Source organism: Muntiacus reevesi, unplaced genomic scaffold (assembly GCF_963930625.1).
Source record: "Muntiacus reevesi unplaced genomic scaffold, mMunRee1.1 SCAFFOLD_98, whole genome shotgun sequence".
Taxonomy (NCBI): Eukaryota; Metazoa; Chordata; class Mammalia; order Artiodactyla; family Cervidae; genus Muntiacus; species Muntiacus reevesi.
Genome location: NW_027077871.1, coordinates 94360 through 116436, shown reverse-complemented (window position 1 = coordinate 116436; position 22077 = coordinate 94360). Strand labels below are relative to the sequence as shown.

The 22077-nt window shown below is 41.0% G+C and overlaps 1 protein-coding gene across 2 annotated transcripts; it reads left to right on the top strand.

The window, feature by feature from the left end:
- The first annotated feature begins 2795 nt into the window (after positions 1 to 2795).
- On the top strand, positions 2796 to 20770 carry LOC136155204 (serpin B7-like). Of its 2 annotated transcripts, XM_065917063.1 has the most exons (7): positions 2796 to 2963; positions 7723 to 7773; positions 8352 to 8468; positions 13082 to 13199; positions 16116 to 16258; positions 19072 to 19218; positions 20372 to 20770. In XM_065917063.1, the coding sequence occupies exons 1-7, from the start codon at positions 2796 to 2798 to the stop codon at positions 20768 to 20770; spliced, it is 1143 nt and encodes a 380-aa protein (XP_065773135.1). The 2 variants fall into 2 exon arrangements, with proteins under 2 accessions (XP_065773135.1, XP_065773136.1); XM_065917064.1 differs by lacking the exon at positions 7723 to 7773.
- Positions 20771 to 22077: the final 1307 nt, after the last annotated feature.

The window sequence follows — 22077 nt, the reverse complement described above, 5'->3', positions numbered from 1 at the left end:
TACACTTAGATCCATGAAATATTTTCAATATAATTTCATGTTTTACTGAAAGTGTTTGTCCCTGGTTTTTCTCATGCATTAAAATTTATTTTTCTTACTTTTTAATTAGACTTTTAAAAAGCTTTACTGAGAACATATCTTTTCTTTCTGTTTTGACACAAAAATTATGTTAACAAAAGAAAGCAAGGAATAAAAAAATTTCTTAAGTTGAAACGTACCATAAGTAAGTAAATAGGCTTCAGTCTTCCCTGGACTTTGACATCCTTAAGTTTGCTGTTTAGGATTTAAAGACCTTCATAAGTATTTGATTCATGCTAACTTGAAAATGATAAATTAAGTCCATATCTGTGTATTATTTTTATAAGTATTTTTGCAGTTTTAGTGAAATAAAAGTTTAATTTAAAGTTAAGTTTCTGTATGATTTAAAAAGAATTTTCCTTCATTGCTGTATCTGCATAGTAGCATACCGGGGAGCACCATGCTGATACTTTCTTCTGTAGTTTGATGTAATTAATTTTCCTCTTCAGTTTAGTTATTTAACTGGGACCCAAATCATTGGGCATTTGTTGATGGCTTATTTACATTTAATTTTTTTGTGCGTGTTTAATTTTTTTAAAAAGTTGCTGGAAGAAGAAATTATAGGAGAAGGAAAATCAGTTTTGGTAGCATGTTAATTTTTTAATATTAATTCTATGTCATCTGACAGAAATTTAGGGTGAAAACCAAGTAATTCAGCCATATATATTGGTACTTATTTGCCAGTATGATTCAGTCTTTGCATCAGATGAGAGGAATGAAACTTACTTTCATTGCTGGAAACTACAAAGAACTTGCATAAAGAAAAAAAAAAAAAAAGCCGTGATGTGCAGTGGAACATACTTCTTGGCATTTATTTTCATAGAGTATGAACATGTCTGTATGAGAATATTTAACTGTATATTACCTAGAGCAGTTTATCATTTTAAAAGCTATTGCTTGAGAATGACTAGATCTAAGAAGTTCTTGGCTGATGTTTCTCTGTAATGATTATTTATCTAGTATGGTTTCTCTGCCATAGACTTCACCTAAGCCTTAAAAATATGTACTTAATTGTTTGAATGAACACATTCCTGTGTAGCTTCTCTTCTCTTCAATACAACAACAGTTTTGTGAAAAGTCAAGAGGATGACTAAAAAATTAGAAAATAAAATTTTGTGATTATTGCTTTATTAGAAAGTGATTTAACAAATAATTTTTAAAAACACGAAACGTCTCTTTCCCACCCGGGGGTAAAATAGTAAAAGTTGCATTTATAAAACAACAAGAACAGTTGGGACTTGACTGAGGAAAAATGTACTGAAGAGTGTGTTTTTGTATTTTGGATTATGAAACTACCAAATAGCTTTCAGACTCCCAATGGACCACTCAGGTAGGTCCCCCAAGAGGGTTTGTATAAATATGTTAATGTGCCTACAATGCTTTATTAAATGTAATTTCCTCTGTAAATATTTAGAAAGAATTATTATGGTTTTGCTTTTGAAGTTACTTTCCTAAGGGTGACTAATTTCATTTCAATGCTATGCTTTTTTGGCAACCAACATGAAGTCTTGAAAATTATTTGAAGAGAGAGAATGTAACACATAATTTTTCTTCCTGAAATATAGTCCCTTGAATAGACTGTCTAATGTAAAATTTGTTTTACTGTAACAACACTTCTGGGGCTTCCACGGCAGCTCAGAGGCAAAGAACACGCTCGCCAATGCAGGAGACATGGGTTCCAACCCTGGGTTGGGAATGTCTCCCAGAGAAGGAAACGGCAGCCCATGCCGGTGTTCTTGCCTGGGAAATCCCATGGATAGAGGAGGCTGGCAGGCTACAGCCCAGGGGTTCAGAGAGAGTCATATATGACTTAGTGACTGAACAGTAACAGCATTTCTGCTATATTTCAGCTTAGCAATCTGGAGATTTGAGAAAGCGTAGGCCCCATAAATGTGTTTGCTTGGGACTCAAAACAGAATGATCAAAGATCGCTGAAGCTGGAAATTCCACCTCCAGGAACAGTGAGACTCTGCTCTGGATGTATGAGGGCGCAGGCAGAAATATGGAAACATCGTGCTAAAGAAGAGCAACGTTTTTTAAAAAAGATACCATAATATTGTTGCCAGAAGAGAGTCTTAGAGCTTTGATAGCAAGAATACTTGGCCAAAAGAAATTTTTTTTTTTTGTTGTGAGTTATTTGATAGTTACATCCAAGGTTGAAGAATGAAACCTCAGATTTAAAAAATTAAAGAATATAAAAATTATATGTAGACAGCCATGTGTAAAACAGACAGCTAGTGGGAAGCTCCTGAACAGAATGGGAGCTCAGCTTGGTGTCTGGTGATAACCTGGAGGGGTGAGACAGGGTGGGTGGGAAGGAGACTCAGGAGGGAGGGGATATATGTATACCTACAGCTGATTCAGGGCTTCCCAGGTGGCGCTAGTGGTAAAGAACCCCCCTGCCAATGCAGGAGACATAAGAGATGCAGGTTTGATCCCTGGGTCAGGAAGATCCCCTGCAGGAGGGCATGGCAACCCACTCCAGTATTCTTGCCTGGAGAATCCCATGCACAGAGCCTGGCAGGCTACAGTCCATGGGGTCGCAAAGAGTCGGACATGACTGAAATGACGTAGCATGCACTTTATTGTACAGTGGAAACTAACACAACTTTGTAAGGTAAATATACTCTAATTGAAAAAAGAAACTGTGTAATATCCACAGAAAACTACTTGGAGCTCTTTCTTTTCTCCCTCTCTAGCCTGTACTGCATTTCACCATGGCCTTCCTCGCTGCCGCAGACGCAGACTTTTGCTTCAACCTGTTCAGAGAGGTGGACAGCAGTCAAGGAAGTGAAAACGTGTTCTTTTCCTCTCTGAGCCTCTTCACTGCCCTGGCCCTGGTTCGTTTGGGGGCAAGGGGTGACTGCGCTTCTCAGATTGATGAGGTCAGTCTTGATTGCATCACCAGCCATGACTTCTGTAATCGATCATCAGGGCGAACTGTTTTTCCCAAGAGAATATTGCACTGCAATGGTCTCATGTAAAGGAAGACCTCTCAGTGGATCCCATCCAGGGGAGGAAATAACACAGCTTGCAACCCCTGCTCTTTAAGCTGGAACATTTCCAGAAGTGCAGTTTTGATCCTGTGCCTTAGTGTGGGTCTTGAAGTGTGTTTCCCATGCCAGCTTCACCTGAAGATATCAGTAGGAATTCAAAATCTTCGGCTCCAACTCAGACCTACTGAATCAGAAACTATGGGGATGGGGCCCAGCACTTGAGCTTTGATGGACATTCCAGGTGCACACGGAAGTAGAGAGCCTCAGCCTAAGTGATGGCGGCTCAGTGGTAAAGAACCTGCTGCCAATGCAGGAGACCCAAGAGACCTGGGTTAATCCCTGGGTCGGGAAGATCCCCTGGAGAACGGAATGGCAACCCACTCCAGTGTTCTTGCCTGGAAAATCCCATGGACAGAGGAGCCTGGTGGGCTACAGTCCATGGGGTTGCAAGCAGTCACACAGGACCAAGTGACTGAGCATGCACGCATACCTGAGTAATATGGATGAGAAGGAAGAGCCAGAAAGAAATGCCAGTGAAGTCCTAGCTTAGGCCCTGGTGACCTGCCCACAAATGACATAATAGTACAGTCTGGATGATGGCAGCCCACCAGGATGCTTGTCACACTGTCGCCAGTATCACCCTCCCCACCACATTTAGAAACAGCTTATTAACTCACTCCTGTCCACTACCCAGAGTGAGACCACAGGGAGGCAAAAAGGTCATGGTTTCTCTCCCTCCTCACGGGAATTTGCCTTAGAAATTCAGTGGGTCAGCAGCAGGTGAGATACCAGGGCCGAGCTGCATGTTGAAACTTCGATGCCCAACCTTCTGCCCACTGATTCCTCCCATTATTTTAATTCATAAACCAGTGCAAGAGGGAATGGATCCCTGCTGTAACCTTTCACGCTTAAGTACGTGTTGAAGGTTATTTGTGCAATCACAGAAGCTGGAAAGACTTGTTTCACTCTCTGGACTGCTGCACCAGTGACTGATACTAGGGAATAACCAGAGTCTAAAAATGCTGCTGTCCTAGAGCTGGGGTGATTTCTAAGCTGGTGTGCTGAGCACCTCATGCTAACGCAATGATAACAGCCAGCTGGGAACGCCATCAGGGTCAGGCTCTGGGATAAGCTCCCCACGCATCTTATTTGATGCTTACAGTAACCCTGGAGTTGGCATCATTTCCCCGGTTTTATGCAGGGGTTGTCACACCATCTCTGTGCTAGTAAACTCAGGAAGGTCTTATTCTAAAGCAGAGTTTTTCAACCTTGGCTCTACTGACCTTCTGGGTCAGAGAATTCTTTGTTGTGAGGGGCTGTTCTGTGCTTTGTAGAAGGGTTTGCAGCTCTCCCCCGCCCCTTCCTGTTGGATATCATCAGCACACCTCTCCCCCATCGTGAAAATAAAAAGTGTCCCTAGACACCACCAAATATCCCCAAGAGGAAGAGCTGTCTGCCCTAAGTCAGTAAACTGAAAGGTAGCTCAAAGTACATTATCATAAAGCTTCAATTATCTTGAAGCCAATATTTTGATAAATACGGGTATTGACTTTGGAAAAATCAATCTAGCAACTAATAAAAAAGATTTCCATTCATTATTTAAAATGCATAATGTTTTAGTAGCAAGTGAGTCTGTTTCCGGTACATCCACATATTCTCAAATAGCTGATCTATCTAGTGGTGATCTTGGGGAATTTTTTTTAAAAACACAGCTGCAGGAATTAAAAAAGTTAGTCTGACAGAAATTTTGGTCAAAAAGAGAAGATTCCTTTCTCCTTGCTAAGCTTCAGTTAATTAAGTTAATTACTAGGGTGTTTTTATGAGGTAGTGAGGAAAAGGTTTAGAACTCAGAGGAGCAGACACCATTCAAAATGTTTTTTCACAAAGCCATATATATTTTACTAAAGATAGCATTAAATAACAATCATATGACTTCCAGAGTTTTACCAGCCTTCTCTTGGTTAAATCTTTCTCAAAGATGACAGAAATGGACCCTCCAACTTCCAGGCCTTATTTTAGAAAGGAAATATGCAACGGGGCCACCCAAGTTCAAGTTCAGTGAACAAAAGCTGGTTAGTGCTTCTCTCCACTGAGGTGACTGACGATACAGACTTTTCTTTGCAACTTTTCCTTTTTCAGTTCTGGGGGTACTGAGGGGTAAACTTTTAACATGAATGTTACACATCAGTAAGAATTAAAAAAAACTACTCTTGGTGACCCCATGGACTATAGCCCACCAGGTACTTCTGTACCTGGGGATTTTCCAGGCAAAAACACTGGAGTGGGTGGCCTTTCCCTTCTCCAGGGGATCTTCCCAAACCAGGGATTGAACCCAGGTCTCCTGCATTGCAGGCAGATTCGTTACTGTCTGAGCCACCAGGGAAGCCCTATAATAACATAATCCAAGTAATAAAACTCATGCTTTTGTTTCCTCTCCTTGTGATTACAAAATAAACTCCATGGGAAGGAGGGTCCTTGTTGAACCTTCCTTTCTTAGTGACGAATTAGCAATTTCTTTTTTTTTTTTTTTTTGAGATTTTTTTTTGCTTGATGTGGACCTTTTGTAAAGTCTTTATTGAATGTGTTACAATATTGCTTCTATTTTATGTGTTTTGGCCACACAAGAGGCATGTGGGATTGTAGTTTCTGGACCAGGGATGGAATCTGCTGCTCCCGCATTGGAAGGGGGCGTCTTAACCACTGGACAGTCAGGGAAGTCCCTTAAATTAGTAATTTCAGTGTTCTGTTGATGAATCATAGTCACAATGAAACTGACCACAAAACTGTGAGGCAAAATTACGAACCCTGGAATATTCTAGTCAACTTGATCAGCTGGGAAGAGGTAAAACAATATCCTTGAAGGCACTGAAGGATGAGAAAGGGCGCTGATGCTCTTCCTGCTCCACAACTGCCTAGAACTGGGGAAAATGACACCCAGGCTTCCAGGCATAGTCCTCGATGTCTGCAAAGACCCCATTTGTGCTTTTTTAATTTACAGTAGAATGAATGTGTATATCAGACTTGCCTTGTGTCTCTCATTCCATCTCATATCATCGCCCTAGATTAAGAGGAGGTAGAAATTGAGGTTAGGTTCCAATTCTTTGTGGCATTTAAAGACTAACAATGATACTAATAGTCTTTATAAGTTTTCATATCCCTTTCTGAGCTGTTCCATTCTCCCCAAGCCAATAAGATGGTGCTAGAATTAGGGGTCTGAGGCTTTGAAGTAGAAACCCCTCACAGAGGCCCTGATAGCAACACTGGTTTAGTTAAATTCCCATATGTGTCTCTTTACCCTGCGTCAGAACAGTCCTCCCAACCTTCTCCCTACTCACACTCCTCACACACAAACACAGCCTGAAAGGTCCGTTAAGGCAAAGCTACATCTTTTTACAGAAAATTCAACCAATGATATTCTAAGAGTCACAAACTGAGACAGTAGAACAAATTCACCATTGCCTGGCAGTTGTTTAGATCTTTCAGATGACTGGTTGGGGGAATATAAGATAAACGCTACTCCATCACTGTCCATCCATGCCCAGGAGGCAGGAGGCACTCTTCCCCAGACAGCTGCATGAGTGATTCTCATACGCATGGTGCATTTTACTACTTCCTATTAATGGAGCTGTTTTGCATTTCAGATCCCAGAGACAGAGGGCCTGGAAAAAGACAGAAAGTGTAGTAAGAAATCAAGATGGGCATAGGAGCAATTATTAGAATAATGGGGTTATTGAGAGCCATGCTGAAAAAGGAAAAGCCCAAACTGCTCAATTTCAAGTAATTTTTTTGTTTGTTTAGTCACTCAGTCATGTCCAACTCTTTGTCACTCCATGAACTGTAGCCTTCCAGGCTCTTCTGTCCATGGGATTTCCCAAGCAAGAATATTGGAGTGGGTTGCCATTTCCTTCTCCAGGGTATCTTCCAACCCAGGGATCAAATCCATGTCTCTTATGTCTCCTGCGTTGGCAGGAAGATTCTTTACCACTGAGCCACCAGGGAAGCCTCTCAAATAATTGCAGGTTCAAAAATTATATCTATCAAACCCCAATTTTTCTTCCTATTTAATATTTGCTAGATACTCAGTAACTAGTTTTCCCTTTTATGTCTTAAAAAATTATTTATTAATTGGTGGCACCAGGCCTTAGTTGTGGCATCCGGGATCTAGTTCCTTGATCAGGACTCAAACCTGGGACTCCTGGCATTGGAGGTACAGAGTCTTGACCACTGGACCACCAGGGAAATCGCTTGCTTTTATGTCTTGGTGCGTATGTAGTCAACCCCAATCTTGCCTCCTGTTTCATTAAACAAAGTTTCCATTTTTTTATGAGACTATTTTTGATTCTGGTTCAGGTTTAATCAGTGAGTAATTATTAAATTGATCCCCAAGAATGAGCAAACCAAAATTATTAAACATATTTCACTTTGTAGCCATTTATTTATGAATTCTCCCAGTTTGTGATACTTTCCCCAATGAATAGTCTTGTTCTAAACACATCAATAGGACAGGTGCACAGTTCATTGCTGACTTATGTGCTAACAAACAAATACACAAACACAGCCACCAACAGTGAAATCTCCACTTGTTTTTATTAGTTCTCTTCTTGTTTGCCACTGCTTGCTGACTGCTTTCCTTGCTGCCTCTTTACAGGTGCTTCACTTTAATACCTTCTCAAGACATGGGAACGCTGCTGATACTCAGGTAAAGACAATATGTTCTTCTAGAGAAAGAGACTGTAAGAATCGATTTAGAAAAATCCCCATCTCACTAATATATTTCTATGTTCTCTCCCCTTTAAAACAAAGGATCATGTGTCATTCAGATTTCTGTATTGTGGGTATTCCAGATACAATTTTTGATAATTTATTTGTAAATTATCAAGTAAGCCAATATTTTACTTACGTGTTAGCTAAAATTTGGCAAGATAGTGTGGAACTAAATGTTTGCGTTTTATCCTTTGATATTCACAGTCAACTTACATTGGTAAAATGAATTATTTAGTACATGCATTAGACAAATTCATTATCTTCTGTTAATAGTTTTATTTTAAGGTTATTTATTTATTTCACTAACTCCTTTAATTAACTTTGATCACAGACACTATTTTGAGAAAGGGTGAAAAATTTTAGATGTATGTGACACTGTTTCCTGCTTTAATAAGCATCGTTGCTTTTAAATTCTTTTATGATAATATTATACATGTTTTATTTCATGTGTAAAAAGAGTAGACATATTTTTGCAACCCAAGAATAATTTTTTATAAATCTTTTTAACAGCAGCCAGGACTCCAATCTCAACTGAAAAGAGTTCTGTCTGATATAAACACATCCCACAAGGATTATGAACTCGGCATTGCCAATGGACTTTTTGCAGAAAAAGTATTTGATATTCAAAAGGTAAATGCAGGCTCCTGTGTTAGATAGTTATTTCTGTTATGAACCTGAGTCTTGTTCAATTCATCATCTGAATAAAGGCTTGTACCTTTCCATGGGGCCATACCAAGGTGATATTTTTTTTTCCTGTCACTATTAATTAGGTTCCCAGATGCTTCTCAATATTATCACTTTATTTCCAAAGTACAACTTTTCTTCACCTGAATGATCACATATTCAGGGTCCCTAGACTGACATGCTCCAAGACAGAGAGAGCTTGTCCACTGGCAGCCATGTCCACTGGAGTTGGAACTGGGGTGGGAGGAACAGACAATGCATTTATGGTTGTCTATGGGGGGCAGAGAAAAAGCCTATCCACCTTTCCTTTGAGTTTTCCGTCTTCTAGGACAGTTCTTCATCCCCAGTGCTGAGTTCACCTCCCTTTTATGCCCTTCCATCTCTCCTCCCAGCAGTTACTTATCTTTTCAATAAGATCACTCATAAAAGGGGGCTTCCCCAAGGGCTCAGCTTGGAAGGAATCCACTTACAATGCAGCAGACACAGGAGACATGGGCTCAATCTATGGGTCAGGAAGATCCCTGGAGTAGGGAATGGCTACCCACTGCAGTTTTCTTGCCTAATTCCATGGACAGAGGAGTCTGGTGGGTACAGACATGGTGTTGTAGAGTTGGGCATGACTGAGCACGTGGCACACACTTATAAAAGAGCTCTTGGTAAGAGACATAGTCGCATAAGACTGGCCAATGGTAGAATTGCAGCTAAGACTCAACACAGGAGGTGAATAACTTGAGGTCAGCAGCCTGATTTTTGGTACTACTACATGGTGTTTGAATTACCAATTCACTCATCATGGAATTCTCCTCATTCAAAGACGAGCAAGTCCCAGAACGCACTCTTGCATTCTGGTGTGCCTGACCCATCGTTGCTATGACAACCAGAAGCTGGTAGCACTGTTCAAGCAGACACAGTGGCCACGATTCTCTGGGGGAAGTCTGTTCTCCCTTTTAATTCTCCACGTGTCACACAACTGTAAAACTCCACCCCGTGACATCTCTGGGCTGGTCTCCGCTTGCATCTTCTCCAGTTCTCTGTGTCCCGCCCAGTCATTAATGCTTCATCTGTCTGTCAGCCACTCAGATTCTTTGCCCTTTCCAGCACCACTCCCGAATTGTCTGGCAACTTGTCAATTATGAAGCATTAGGTCACTTTGCTTTTAATCCTCCCAAAGGTATCCTACACAAGTTTCACAGGAGCCACCGTGAGGTTCAGCCCACAGTTTGAGTCTCAGTGCCCACGATGCTGTTGTATTCCTGAGGGGCCCTCAGCCATAGCCTGCATGCTGACGTGTCTCTCACGGTGCTGTTTATAGCGGCTTGTGTCCATGTTCCTTTTTCTGATTCTCTTTGCAATGTGCCCAGAAGCACAGGAAAGGTGAGATCTAATCAAGAACAGTGAAAACAAGACAGCCGGTTTTTTTCCTCCCAAACATTTAAAAGTATAATAAGTTATTCTAAAAATTACTTTTGATTTAAATGCACCTATCATCAAATTTCAATCAGATAGATCAAAGATAGATAATCTCCAAACTTCTTACATTTCTTCTTATAACACTTTTTAACTCACATTTGAGTATGGGTTCAAATAAGAGGATACATATTCTACTAGAATTGATAAAGATAATATTGTGTAAATAGTCTCCGTGAAAATAGAAGACCCAACCACTACCTCTGCTCCCATGTTCTGCCTCCTCCCCCAGTCCTTGCTGAATGTGCCTTGGATAGGACCGCTCTACACGTTATTCCATACCTGATTCTGCCACTGTTTTGAATAAACTTAGCGTCCCTGTGGATGATTCAGCTTCCACAGTTTCCTGACCTTCTCTCTGCACCATTGTAGATACCCGAGCCACACCCTGAAACTCAGCAGCGACCTGAGGTCCGCAACTCCAGCTTCCCAGCGTAGCCACACCGCGCGTGCCTCTCGTTCTTTCATCCCCACTCGACCTGTGCTGCAGCTGCTCTCCTGACCTCCCGACTTTCTCTCGGCAAACCAGCTCTCCCCGCCTAGCTTTATTCCTGCACTGAACTGCTCTCGGCCTCCCCTTCCCCATTCTCTGCCCCAGCAAAGCCCTGAGTCAGGGTCAGGGCTGTGACTCCACCCACAGTGGCGCCTGGGCTGCAGAAGAATGCGCGTGGGAGCCTGGGCGTGTGCAGCCACCGCCGCCGCGCCGTGGCGGTCTCCCCGCCGCCCCAGTCGGATGTCCAACAGCCAGCTTTGCTGCTTCATTCCCGACAGCAGTTTTTGAAAACTCTCCTACTTCTCTCAGTTTCCCGACAAGCCCTTACTATTGCCATCAGTTTCAACTGAAGTTCTTGTCTTCTACTTGACAAAGAGAATAGAGGCAGGATTCATATCCCAACCATCTGCTGATCTTTCCCCCTCTTTCCATCAATTTCAGAGGGAACAGTTTTCCTAAACGGTCAATTCCTCCACTGCTTTCTTGCCTCCTACACCCTTCCTTGGTGTTATCATTTCATCAATATTCTTTATTGGGCTTTTACTACACTACCTTCTTCTTTCTCATAGCATATAAATATATGTACAAGGTACCTTTTTTCTAAAGTTTTTCTTTAGAAGCTGCTTAATGATTCTCCTTCCCATCTTATTGTTTCTCACTCTGAAAATGTAAGCTTGAAAAGTCCAGCTTAATGAAAGAATAATATGTACTCTCCGAGTCCACCCCCTCCCCTTTTACTCCTCAATCCATTGCAATCTGGCATCTATGTTAAACGCTCCCCTGAAATCCTTTTTATGAAGTTGACTGCTGCCTTCCATGTGGACACCCAAGCTATGAACACTTTGCAGTTTTTATCTTATCTGCCTCTTCATAGTATTCAACATGAATGATAGTCACTGAAACTCTCCCCTCTCATTGTTTTTATGGTATTGATTCCTCCTGGTTTTCTACTCAGTCTCTTTTGTTTATATTTGTTCCTCCAGGCATCCCTAAAGTACTAGTGTTCTTTAAACTTTCTGTCTTCAGCCATCTTCCATTTTCAGTTTACTTTCTTACCCAAGGAGAGATTGCATGTTCAAACAGTGTGTAGTTCTTTAGCCTTGTTCTCCCTGCCTCCTGCCAGTCCTCAGACGGGCACCTCCAGACTCTCATGTTCCATCCCTTCTGTCCTCTGACTTCTCTTTCTTCTGTGTTCTCTCTCAGTGAATTATCCACCAAGTATTTGGGTCAAATTTGTCTTCTCCTTTTCCCTAAGCCTCACAGTCCCTTAGTGAAGAATACCTATTAGGTCTTCCTTCTACTTTTCAAAAGAAAGGCTATATTGAAATAATCTGAAACTTACAGAAAAGTTGCAAGTATTATAGAGAAGAAAAAATTTTTTTCCAGAACCATTGGAGATCCCTAATCATATTTGAAGTCATTGGTGTAATCCTACAAACAATGAGATTCTCCTACATAAGCACAGTGCAACCATCATAATCAGGAAATTCACACTGTTATATCATTATCAGCTAATCTTTAGATCCTTTTGAGTCTAAGCAATCATCACTACATCATCCCATAGCAATCATGCATTGTGTTTTGTTGGTATGTATCTTTAGTATCTTTCAATTTGGAACAGTTTCCTAGCCTTTTTTTGACTTTAAGGATCTTGACACTTCTAATGATTATTCATAATGTCCAGTTTTAGACTAGTTATATTTTAGAGTGTCCTTCAGTGTGAATCTGTTTGATGTTTCTTCATAATTAGAGTCATATTTTTTCCAGCTCTATTGAGACATAACATATAACACTGTGTAAGTCTAAGGTGTACAAAAAGTTGATCTGATACTCTTATGTCATAAAAGTCTTCCCTGGTGCTCAGACAGTAAAAAATCTGCCTGCAGTGTGAAAGACTGGTGTTCGGTCCCTGGGTCGGGAAGATCCCTTGGAGAAGGGAATGACAACTCACTCCAGTATTCTTGCCTGGAGAATCCCATGGACAGAGGAGCCTGGCGGGCTACAGTCCATGGGGTTGCAAAGAGTTGGACACGACTGAGCAGCTAACACACATATGTTGCAAAATGGTTATCACCATTTCTTTAGATCACTCCTCCATCTGATTTGATAGAAAACATCACAGGTGTTGTTTTATTTTCATCATATTATCCTTATTGCTCCTCTGGCAGGATTTTGATTAATCCTATTGCTGACAGTGTTATCTTTGATCACTTGATTGAGGTGATATCTGCTAGGTTTCTTGAACAGTTTTTCAGTAGAATGAGGATGACACAAACAAGGGGCAAGAGGTAGGAGGCTCCTGAAATATTTACGGTGAGAAAGCAGTGGTGAAGTTGAGGGGGTGCGTATTAGCCATAACCTGTGTTGGTCTCAATGCATTTCAGCATGCTTGCTATGCAAATTCAACTTCAAGTTCTCTGGTCCTCCCTTCCAGCCATAGTTCTTCACCTTTGAGGCAGGATGTAGTCCTTGAGTAAGGTAGTGGAAATGAGGGGACAATTTCAAATGTATGTTTCTTATGGTGCTTAGTTGGTGGTGATTTGTAAGTACAAGAACTATGTTTATTACTTATAAAGCTGTATATCATTTATATTTATAGGACTATATTGAGTGTGCTAAGAAATTATATAATGCTAAAGTGGAAAGAGTTGACTTTACAAATGATGTGGAAGACACCAGATATAAAATTAACAAATGGATTGAAAATGAGACCCGTGGTGAGTGCAAAGCCCTGTTTTTCTGCAAGATTGTCAGTTATATGTGACTATTGAGAACTCCCAATGTTAAAGTTGGGAGTCTTTTGTATATATGAGAAACTGTGCCTGCTTATCAGAAGTAATGATTGCTGTTATTTAAAATTGCTCGAGGTTTTGTCCAGGGAATTCCCAGGTGGCACAATGGTAAAGAATTCACCTGCCAATGCAGGAGACACAGGTTAGATCCCTGGGTTGGGAAGATCCCCTGCAGGAGGAGATGGCAACTCACTCCAGTATTCTTGCCAGGAAAATCCCATAAACAGCAGAGCTTGGTGGGCTATAGTCCATGGGTCTCAAAGAATTGGACACAACTGAGCATACACACACATAGGTTTTTATGACACTCTGTTGAAAAAATAAATTTAATTTTAAATTTTCTTCATTTATCAAAATTATATATCTGGCAATGGTGGTTCCTTCCATAAAAAAGCATATTTCTTTATTGACAAGTCTCTTTCCAACTAAAAATGAAATTCAGCTAATGGTCTGGTTTAGTACCAAACAAATAAAGAAATCTATTTATTGTTTTCTTAGTCAATGATTCCAAAGCTTGTCATTTCTTTACCTAAGAAATGGCCTTAATTTATACTCTGAACAATATATATATTTTCTGAGTTTGGTTCCATTTCAAAAATATGAGACATGTAACTTGCACCCTTAAGTACAAACATTCAAAAGCATATTATTATTCCAGAAAGTAAGAATACAGTGGCTCAGTTTTGCTTTTGCTCATTCATTCATCATTACTTCAGTAGAGCTAATTTGACCATTAGCTACCATGTATTTCAAATATACTCTTCATAAATCAAAAAACTATGCAATTAGTTTTCTAATGTTCAGTCGCTCAGTCGTGTCTGACTCTTTGCAACCCTAAAGCATGCCAGGCTTCCCTGTCCTTCATCATCTCCTGGAGTTTGGTCAAATTCATGTCCATTGAGTTGGTGATGCCATCCAACCATCTCATCTTCTGTCGTCCCCTTTCCTCTTGCCTTCCACTTAGTGTTAAAGTATTTTGGCATATCAGATTACTACTACCTTTCTTTATTTGGAGCAGTAATTTATTTTCCCTTCTTCCTTTCTCATGCAAATCAATGTATAATTATTCTCACTGTGATGAGGGCATGGACTCAATACTTATTTAGAGGAACACTTCAAAATGATGTCAATATTCCAATAAACCTACCTTGGTCTTATTAGGTTTTATTCCTCCTCCTCCCACCACCCTCCACTCTCTCTTCAATCCTACACACACTGCCAAAGTCATCCTTTAGAAAGGCAAATCTGAACCATTATGACCATGCCCTTTTTTGTGTTTCAGTGAATCTTGAACAATGCTTTTCCATCGCCTTCAAGATAATAAAAAGTTCATATCAGACTTTCCAAGCTCAATTATCTGGCTCCTGCCACCAACCTTTCTAATCTTACTCTTCCTATTGAATCAGAATAAGTTAGGATTTTCCCAAATACAGTTAGCTCTTCAAAGCTTCCAAGTTTTGAATAAAGAGTCCCAACTTTTTGGAAATTCTCCCTGGTGCTCACCTTGCCCTCAGCTCAAGCAGGTGGCCTGGCCATAGACGCTGTGTTTCCACCCCACACTGGGCACAGGGCTGTGACCCCAGGATGCTGCAACTGCATTAAGGTGGTGCCTCCACTGCACTGGACTTGTTAATGAACGTTCATGAGGCCAACACACAGTGAAGCCAAACAAACTGAACCATCAGAGTTTGGAAGCAGAGAAAGGTTACTGCAGGACCAAGTAAGTGGTCCCTGTGGTGGACCCAAAAAGCCCTGAGCTCCTGGAAGAGTTTCAGCAAAGCATTTTTAAAAGCCAGGGCAGGTGGGGAGTTGCAGAGTTTGTGATCAGCTCGTGAAGAATTCTCTGGTTAATGCTGAGGCACCAGGGTGGTGTCACAGAGGGTCGTGTTCTCAGTCCTTAGGCTCCAAGAGGTTTGAGGCTATGGGCTCTGGTGTTAGGCAGTTAACACCCTCCATTTGGTACGGGGGAGGTTTTTCACATCTGCAAGACAACTCAGGAAATGTGGGCATGCTAAGTCCCTTCAGTTGTGTCTGACTCTTTGTGACCCCATGGATGGTAGTCCACCAGGCTCCTCTATCCATGGAATTCTCCAGGCAAGAATACTGGAGTGGGTTGCCATTTCCTCCTCCAGGGGAGCTTCCCGACCCAGAGACCAAACCCATTCTGCATTGCTGGCAGATTCTTCACCATCTGAGCCACTGGGGAAACCCATTATATTCCTGAGTCTACTGCTTCTCTTACATTGGCAGGCAAATTCTTTGCAACTAGTGCCACCAGCAAATGTGTATCAAATACTATTATCTAGGCACTTCAGAGAGGAGCTAAAGGAGGGGGTATGTGGGAAGGCCTGCCCAGGGAAGGCCCCATAGGATCCTGTTCAGTATCCAGAATAGTGCAAGGCATTTAGCAAAAATCTCATGAACATGGAATGTAGGAATTAACCCATTCAATGAAATGGCATTAAACTATACTTGGAATGCTATGGCCTCATCAATGGAATAAATGAAGGCAGTTTGGTGTCTATGAGTAGGGAAGGTCTCTGAGAATTGTCTTCTTGGGCCAGAATCCTGTTTTATGTGACTTTGTACAAATTACTTTTCTATGCCCTAGATTTCTCAGCAGGCAACAGAAATAATAATAGTGCCTTCCCTACAGGGATTTTGTGAAAATTAAACCAAATATTGCACATAAATCATTGCACATGGAAAGTGCTGGACAAAATAATTGATCACAGATTATTACTGATATCATGATCATTTAAATTATGTCATAAGAAAAATATTCATCTTGTCTTTAGCTTTTTAAAATTTGCATTTTTTTCTCAATTTATTTTTCAAAAGGCAAAATCAGGGATGTCTTTCATGAAGGTACCATAAGCTCATCTGCTGTGATGGTGCTGGTGAATGCTGTGTACTTCAAAGGCAAGTGGGAGTCAGCCTTCACCAAGAGCCAGACCCAAAATTGCCACTTCAGATCCCCCAAGGTATGGAATTCTGTTTAATTTAGAAAGGTTTTTGCCAATAATATGCCTTTACAGGGCTTCCCTAGTGACTCAGACAGTAAAGAAACCACCTGCAATGCAGGAGACCTAGGTTCTATCCCTGGGTTGGGAAGACCCCCTGGAGGAGGGCACAGCAACCCTCTCCAGTATTCTTGCCTGGAGAATCCCATGGACAGAGGAGCCTGGTGGGCTACAGTCCATATGGAGTCGCAAAGAGTTGGACATGACTGAGAGACTGATACTTTCACTTTCACACAGTAATCTTAGTAAAGTAGAAACATCAAAGACTTTGCAGTCAGACACGCCACATTAGGGTCGTTACCTTGCTTCATAGGAGTTACCTTGTCTTAGCGCATGAACCTTAAACCCATAGTCTTTCTCACAAGTAAAACCAAGCTATTCCATTAGTTCACCTAGAGCATTCCTTTCAATACTTTGGTCACCGGATGCAAAGAGCTGACTCATTGGAAAAGACCCTGATGCTGGGAAAGATTGAGCGCAGGAGAAGAAGATTACAAAGGATGAGATGGTTAGATATCATCACCAACTCAATGGACGTAAATCTGAGCAAACTCTGGAGATTAAGAAGGGCAGGGAAGCCTGGAGTGTTGCATTCCATGGCGTACAAAGAGCTAGACATGCCTTTGTGACTGAACAACAACAACAAATTCCTTTCAATCCTCAGTCTTTCATGCTGAAGCATAGAAATTCAGATTTAATGTTTAAACATAGTTTTATTTTTAAGTGGAAAATGCTATTGAAATGTTCTTTCTGCACCTTTCTATATCAGAAGTTTTAGACACAGGAGTGTGGAGAGCTCATGGAAATAAAAAATGACTGAGGAGTGAGGAGATGGGCAGTAAGAGGTTGCCTAGTAGGCTGTGTCTGTGGGGAGAGGAGCGCTTTGGGAGGAAGGAGAAGAAACTTGAGCAGAGTAGGTCAGACGCCAGGAGGACTTGGAGTTTGGAGGCGTTTAGCACCTGCATGGAGGCTGGCCAGCCCTGCTGTGTGCCCTTAACTGCAGGGTCCCAAGGAGAGCCCAACTCAGGAGCAAGTCTATAATGTAGGTGCCTCTATGAGAACATAGAGAGGAGCATAGAAGTATTTTGAAAATCCTAAGTTAAAAAACTGAAACCTAATAAATCCTAGTAAACCAGAACTCTGTCTGATAGAGACGTTAGCTGTGTAATTGCAAGATGAAGCATATTAGACAGTCCTAGAATTGTAATGGGGCTTCCCAGGTGGCGCTAGTGGTAAAGAATCCACCTGCCAATGCAGGAGATGCAGGAGACTCAGGTTTGATCCCTGGGCAGGGAAGATCCCTGGAGGAGAGCATGGCAATTCACACCAGCATTCTTGCCTGGAAAATTCCGTGGGCAGAGGAGCCTGGCGGACTAGAGTCCATGGGGCTGCAAAGAGCTGAACATGACCAAGTGCACACACACACAGAGTTTGAATGGCTGAGGCTGACAGTGTTAATGGTATTTGGAAATGAGCTTTTATTTCCCAGTCTTTCCTTCAACTCCTCTGGTAGACTACATTTGTTAACTCATTTCCATAAATGAAAATGAAGCGTGACTCTTTCCTGCACTGTCTATGGGGTTTTGTTTGTTTGTATTTTGCTCCTAAATAATGGCTTATTTAAATAAATATGAGTATGTGCAAATAAAATATCTGTAAGTATTAACATAAAGTATAATAACATTGTTTAAAATAATCTTCCTGACTATATCCCTTATAATAGAGTTCTAATATATAACTCATAATATAATATGCTGTAGAATCTATATCACTTGACAGCTTTGGTTCCATCCAAAACTGGTGAAGCCATCCCTTCGCTAAGAAGTCTGACTTCCACCTCTCTCCAGCATAACGCAGCCGTGGGAGTCGTCCCTGCCCTAGCTTGGAAGTGAGACTTTGCGGCTCGGCCCCCGGGGTTCCAGAGTCAGGGAGAAGGCGCCTGCCTGTCTCACTAGGAAGGTGCCTTCTTTTCTTTACTGCGTCACTTGTGCTCTTTCTGGGGTTTGGATTCTTGGTCAAAAAGGACAACCTTTCTGGAGGAAGAAGAACCCATGATTCAAGCGAAAAATTTATCCGTCTCCTCTGTAGGATCTTCTTTCGTAAAGGGAGATTTTATACAAATACTGAAAAACTTGCAGAATCACAATATCTTTTAGGAAAGATAGTCTATTATATCTCTATTATGTTTCTAAGTCTAGAAGTGGTATCCTAAAGATAAGAGCTACAGTGTTTCCCTCAAGTTAATTTGTCAAATATTTCGCAGGAATTTAGAAAAAAAGCTTTACAACACACCATTATTAAATTGTAATTTTTATAACACTTGCTTGTATTTTACTTCTATAGAGAAAAATCTATAGCAATCACTTGAAATTATAAAGCTATTTAATAATTATTCATGACATGATATAGACATTTTCAGATAAAACACTAAATGCAAGGCAATATTCCTAGTGCTAGCTATAGTAAGGCACATAATCTTTGAAACAATCCTATGCAATAGAGACTGTATTTACCTCCATTACAGAGATGAGGTGTAGAGACATAGAGAGGTGAAGTAACTTTCCCAAGGTCACACAGTTGGTGAGTTTTAAGCTCAGGTAGTTACTCTCAAAATCTGTGGTTTTACTCGAGATGTGGACCAATAGGACCACCACTGGCAGCAAGTTGGGGAAAATCCACTGGAAAGAAAAACCTGCAGCACTATTCTCATTGTATTTGGTCAATAAATGAAATAAGGCAGGCTTTAATTTTTTTTTTAATGACTTGACTTTCAGTGTCCTGGGAAAGCAGTGGCCATGATGCATCAAGAACGGAAGTTCAATTTGTCTGTCATTAAAGATCCATCCATGCAGGTCCTTGAGCTCAGATATCATGGTGGTATAAGCGTGTACATAATGCTGCCAGATAATGACCTGTCGCAAGTAAGTTACCGCTGTTGCTCTCACTGCTGGGGAATAAGAAGACATCTAGGGCCCTTGACTGTGTTCTTATCTATCAACTTCAAGATTTCCGGTTGTTAGAATTAGTCACTTACCCATTTGTTCATTTATTAATCCAAGATTTGTAAACTATGTTCATATGAAAACTTTTCCTGTTATAAATCTGGAATGATCTGTGATCGATTCTCAGTGTTAAGGAGTTGGTGAGTTCAATTTGTGAGTCACTTTGCGGCAGTGGGTTTGGAAAGATATATGTGGCCCTTCACTCTGTCACTAGGGGCTTCCCAGATGGCTCAGTGGTAAAGAATCCACCTGTCAAGAAGGAGACATGGGTTCAATCTCTGGGTTCGGAAGATCCCCTGGAGAAGTAAATGGCTACCCACTCTAGTGTTCTTGCCTGGAGAATTTCGTAGACAGAGGAGCCTGGTGGTCTATAGTCCATGTGTTTGCAAAGTCAGACACGACTGGGCACACACACATACGCATGCGTTATGTCACTAAGGGTCCTAGCTGTGCACCTTGGGCACATCTCCCTACATTGTCTTGGGCTGCAGTTGTCACACATGTGGAGTAGGAGAGTCAATTTGTATCCAAATCTTCCAGTGTGGGCGCCTGTGCTGGGGGATGCTGATCGCACAATTCTGGAGGCTACAGCTCTGAGCTCCTTGCTGTTGGCTACCCGGGGTTCCACTGGTTTACTCCTGCATGTTGTGCAAATGTTATTTTCCGTGTCTTTCATGAGGCAGAAATGGTCAGGAAACACTGATTCAAATGACTGCTGAGTTCCTTTCTCCCTCTCATGATCTCTGATTCCCAAATTCCTTCACTTGCTCACTGTTCCACTTGGTCTATATATGTTAATATGTGGGCAGAGAACAGAAATGCCTTGAAATATCAATACAAATAAACCACACCTTGTCATAGCAGAGCAAATTAAACATATGATTCATTCAAGAGTACTTGAACCATTTGTTTTAATCATTTCCCATTTCCAGACTCCCCTGGCACCCTTTCACATACTTACAAGTAAATATCCACGAGAGAATTGTTAGGGAAGACCATATACCTCTGTAGCTATTGTTTCATCTGTTTCTTAACCATATGGTTCTAAGTTGCCTTGTAACTATTTCTACAGATTGAAAGCAAACTGACTTTTCAGAATCTAATGGACTGGACCAATCCAAGAAAAATGAAATCTCAGTATGTCGAAGTGTTTCTACCTCAGTTCAAGATAGAGAAGAATTATGAAATCAAGCAATACTTAGAAGCCCTAGGGCTGAGAGATATCTTTGATGAATCCAGAGCTGATCTCTCTGGTATAGCTGCAGGAGGCCGTCTATATGTATCCAAACTGATGCACAAGTCTTACATAGAGGTCACCGAGGAGGGCACAGAGGCCACTGCTGTCACAGGAAGCAACGTCGTGGAAAAGCAGCTGCCTGAGTCGAGCGTGTTCCGAGCTGATCACCCATTCCTGTTTATAATCAGGAAGGATGACATCATCTTGTTCAGCGGCAAAGTCTCTTGCCCTTGAAGCTACAATCGGTTTTTATTAGAACAGAAGCACAACATCAAGGAGCCACCACAAGGAAGTAGATTTAAGTTTAATTGGAAGCATGTGATGACTCCTTTAGGTTCACTTCCTTCTAACATTGATCAGCAGAAGATTTGGGTGACTTGACTTGACCTGGTTGATTGTCCTGATCTTGCTCTTAGCATTTCTACCACCATCAGGCCCACCTCTTTCTAATTTCATTGTCTTTCTATCCACACTGATTTCTACCAGTCTTCACCATAGCCACTTGCACAAAGATCTGGGTATACTATCTGGGAACTGTGGAATGCTCTACCTGTAATGTTAGAGTAGTAATGTAGAAGCAGCCCTAGGGATATTTTTTGAGACTGTAGTTATCACAGATATTCTAGTTTCATTGCAAATATCTAGGAAGAAGATCCAGCTGCTGGAAATAAGTGTCAAGGATAACTTTTCCTTGCTGAGCTAAGAAGACATCAGAATTGACTTTTAATATATCCAGTTTGAAATTAGTATCTAATTTAGATGCTAAAAATTATGGATTTAGGATTGGGAACCAGCAAAATATTTCATCAATAATTTTGAGTTGACACCTTTCAGCCTTTCCTTGATAGAGATTTGATGTGTACATAGTTTTTCAAATATTAAATTAGTGTCTTTTAACTTTTGCCATTTGTTTATAGTGTATTATTTCATATGCTGTGTACTTTGTTTTTTTCTTTATTTATCAGAATAATGAAATATGAAATAATTATACCTTGTGATTGTTCTTGGACGAATTGTGGGAGTATTGGCACTCTTTTCTAGGCCAAGCAAGCAACTAAAAGAAAGAATGCTTTTTTAATATAAATATGATTTGGTCAGTGTTGCTATTTTATTACATATAAAAGTTACTTTTACAGATACTTACATAAGCAGATCATTTAATTTAAAATTAAATATTAGGATTTAAATTCATAAGGTTACATAATTTGCATATATCCAGTTCAGTTCAGTTCAGTTCAGTCACTCAGTCGTGTCTGACTCTTTGCATCCCCATGAATCGCAGCACACCAGGCCTCCCTGTCCATCACCAATTCCCAGAGTCTATCCGAACCCATGTCCATCGACTCAGTAATGCTGTCCAGCCATCTCATCCTCTGTCATCCCCTTCTCCTCCTGCCCCCAATCCTTCCCAGCATCAGGGTCTTTTCCAATGAGTCAACTCTTCGCATGAGGTGGCCAAAGTACTGCAGTTTCAGCATCAACATCAGTCCTTCCAATGAACATCCAGGACTGATCTCTTCTAGGATGGACCCGTTGGATCT

Excerpts from the sequence above, each read along its gene's own strand:
- LOC136155204 (XM_065917063.1), top strand. The coding sequence starts at position 2,796 with ATGGCCTTCCTCGCTGCCGCAGACGCAGACTTTTGCTTCAACCTGTTC. Across the intron at positions 8,469-13,081 it reads AAGTATTTGATATTCAAAAG|GACTATATTGAGTGTGCTAA; the intron begins GTAAATGCAGGC and ends TTATATTTATAG. Across the intron at positions 13,200-16,115 it reads GATTGAAAATGAGACCCGTG|GCAAAATCAGGGATGTCTTT; the intron begins GTGAGTGCAAAG and ends ATTTTTCAAAAG.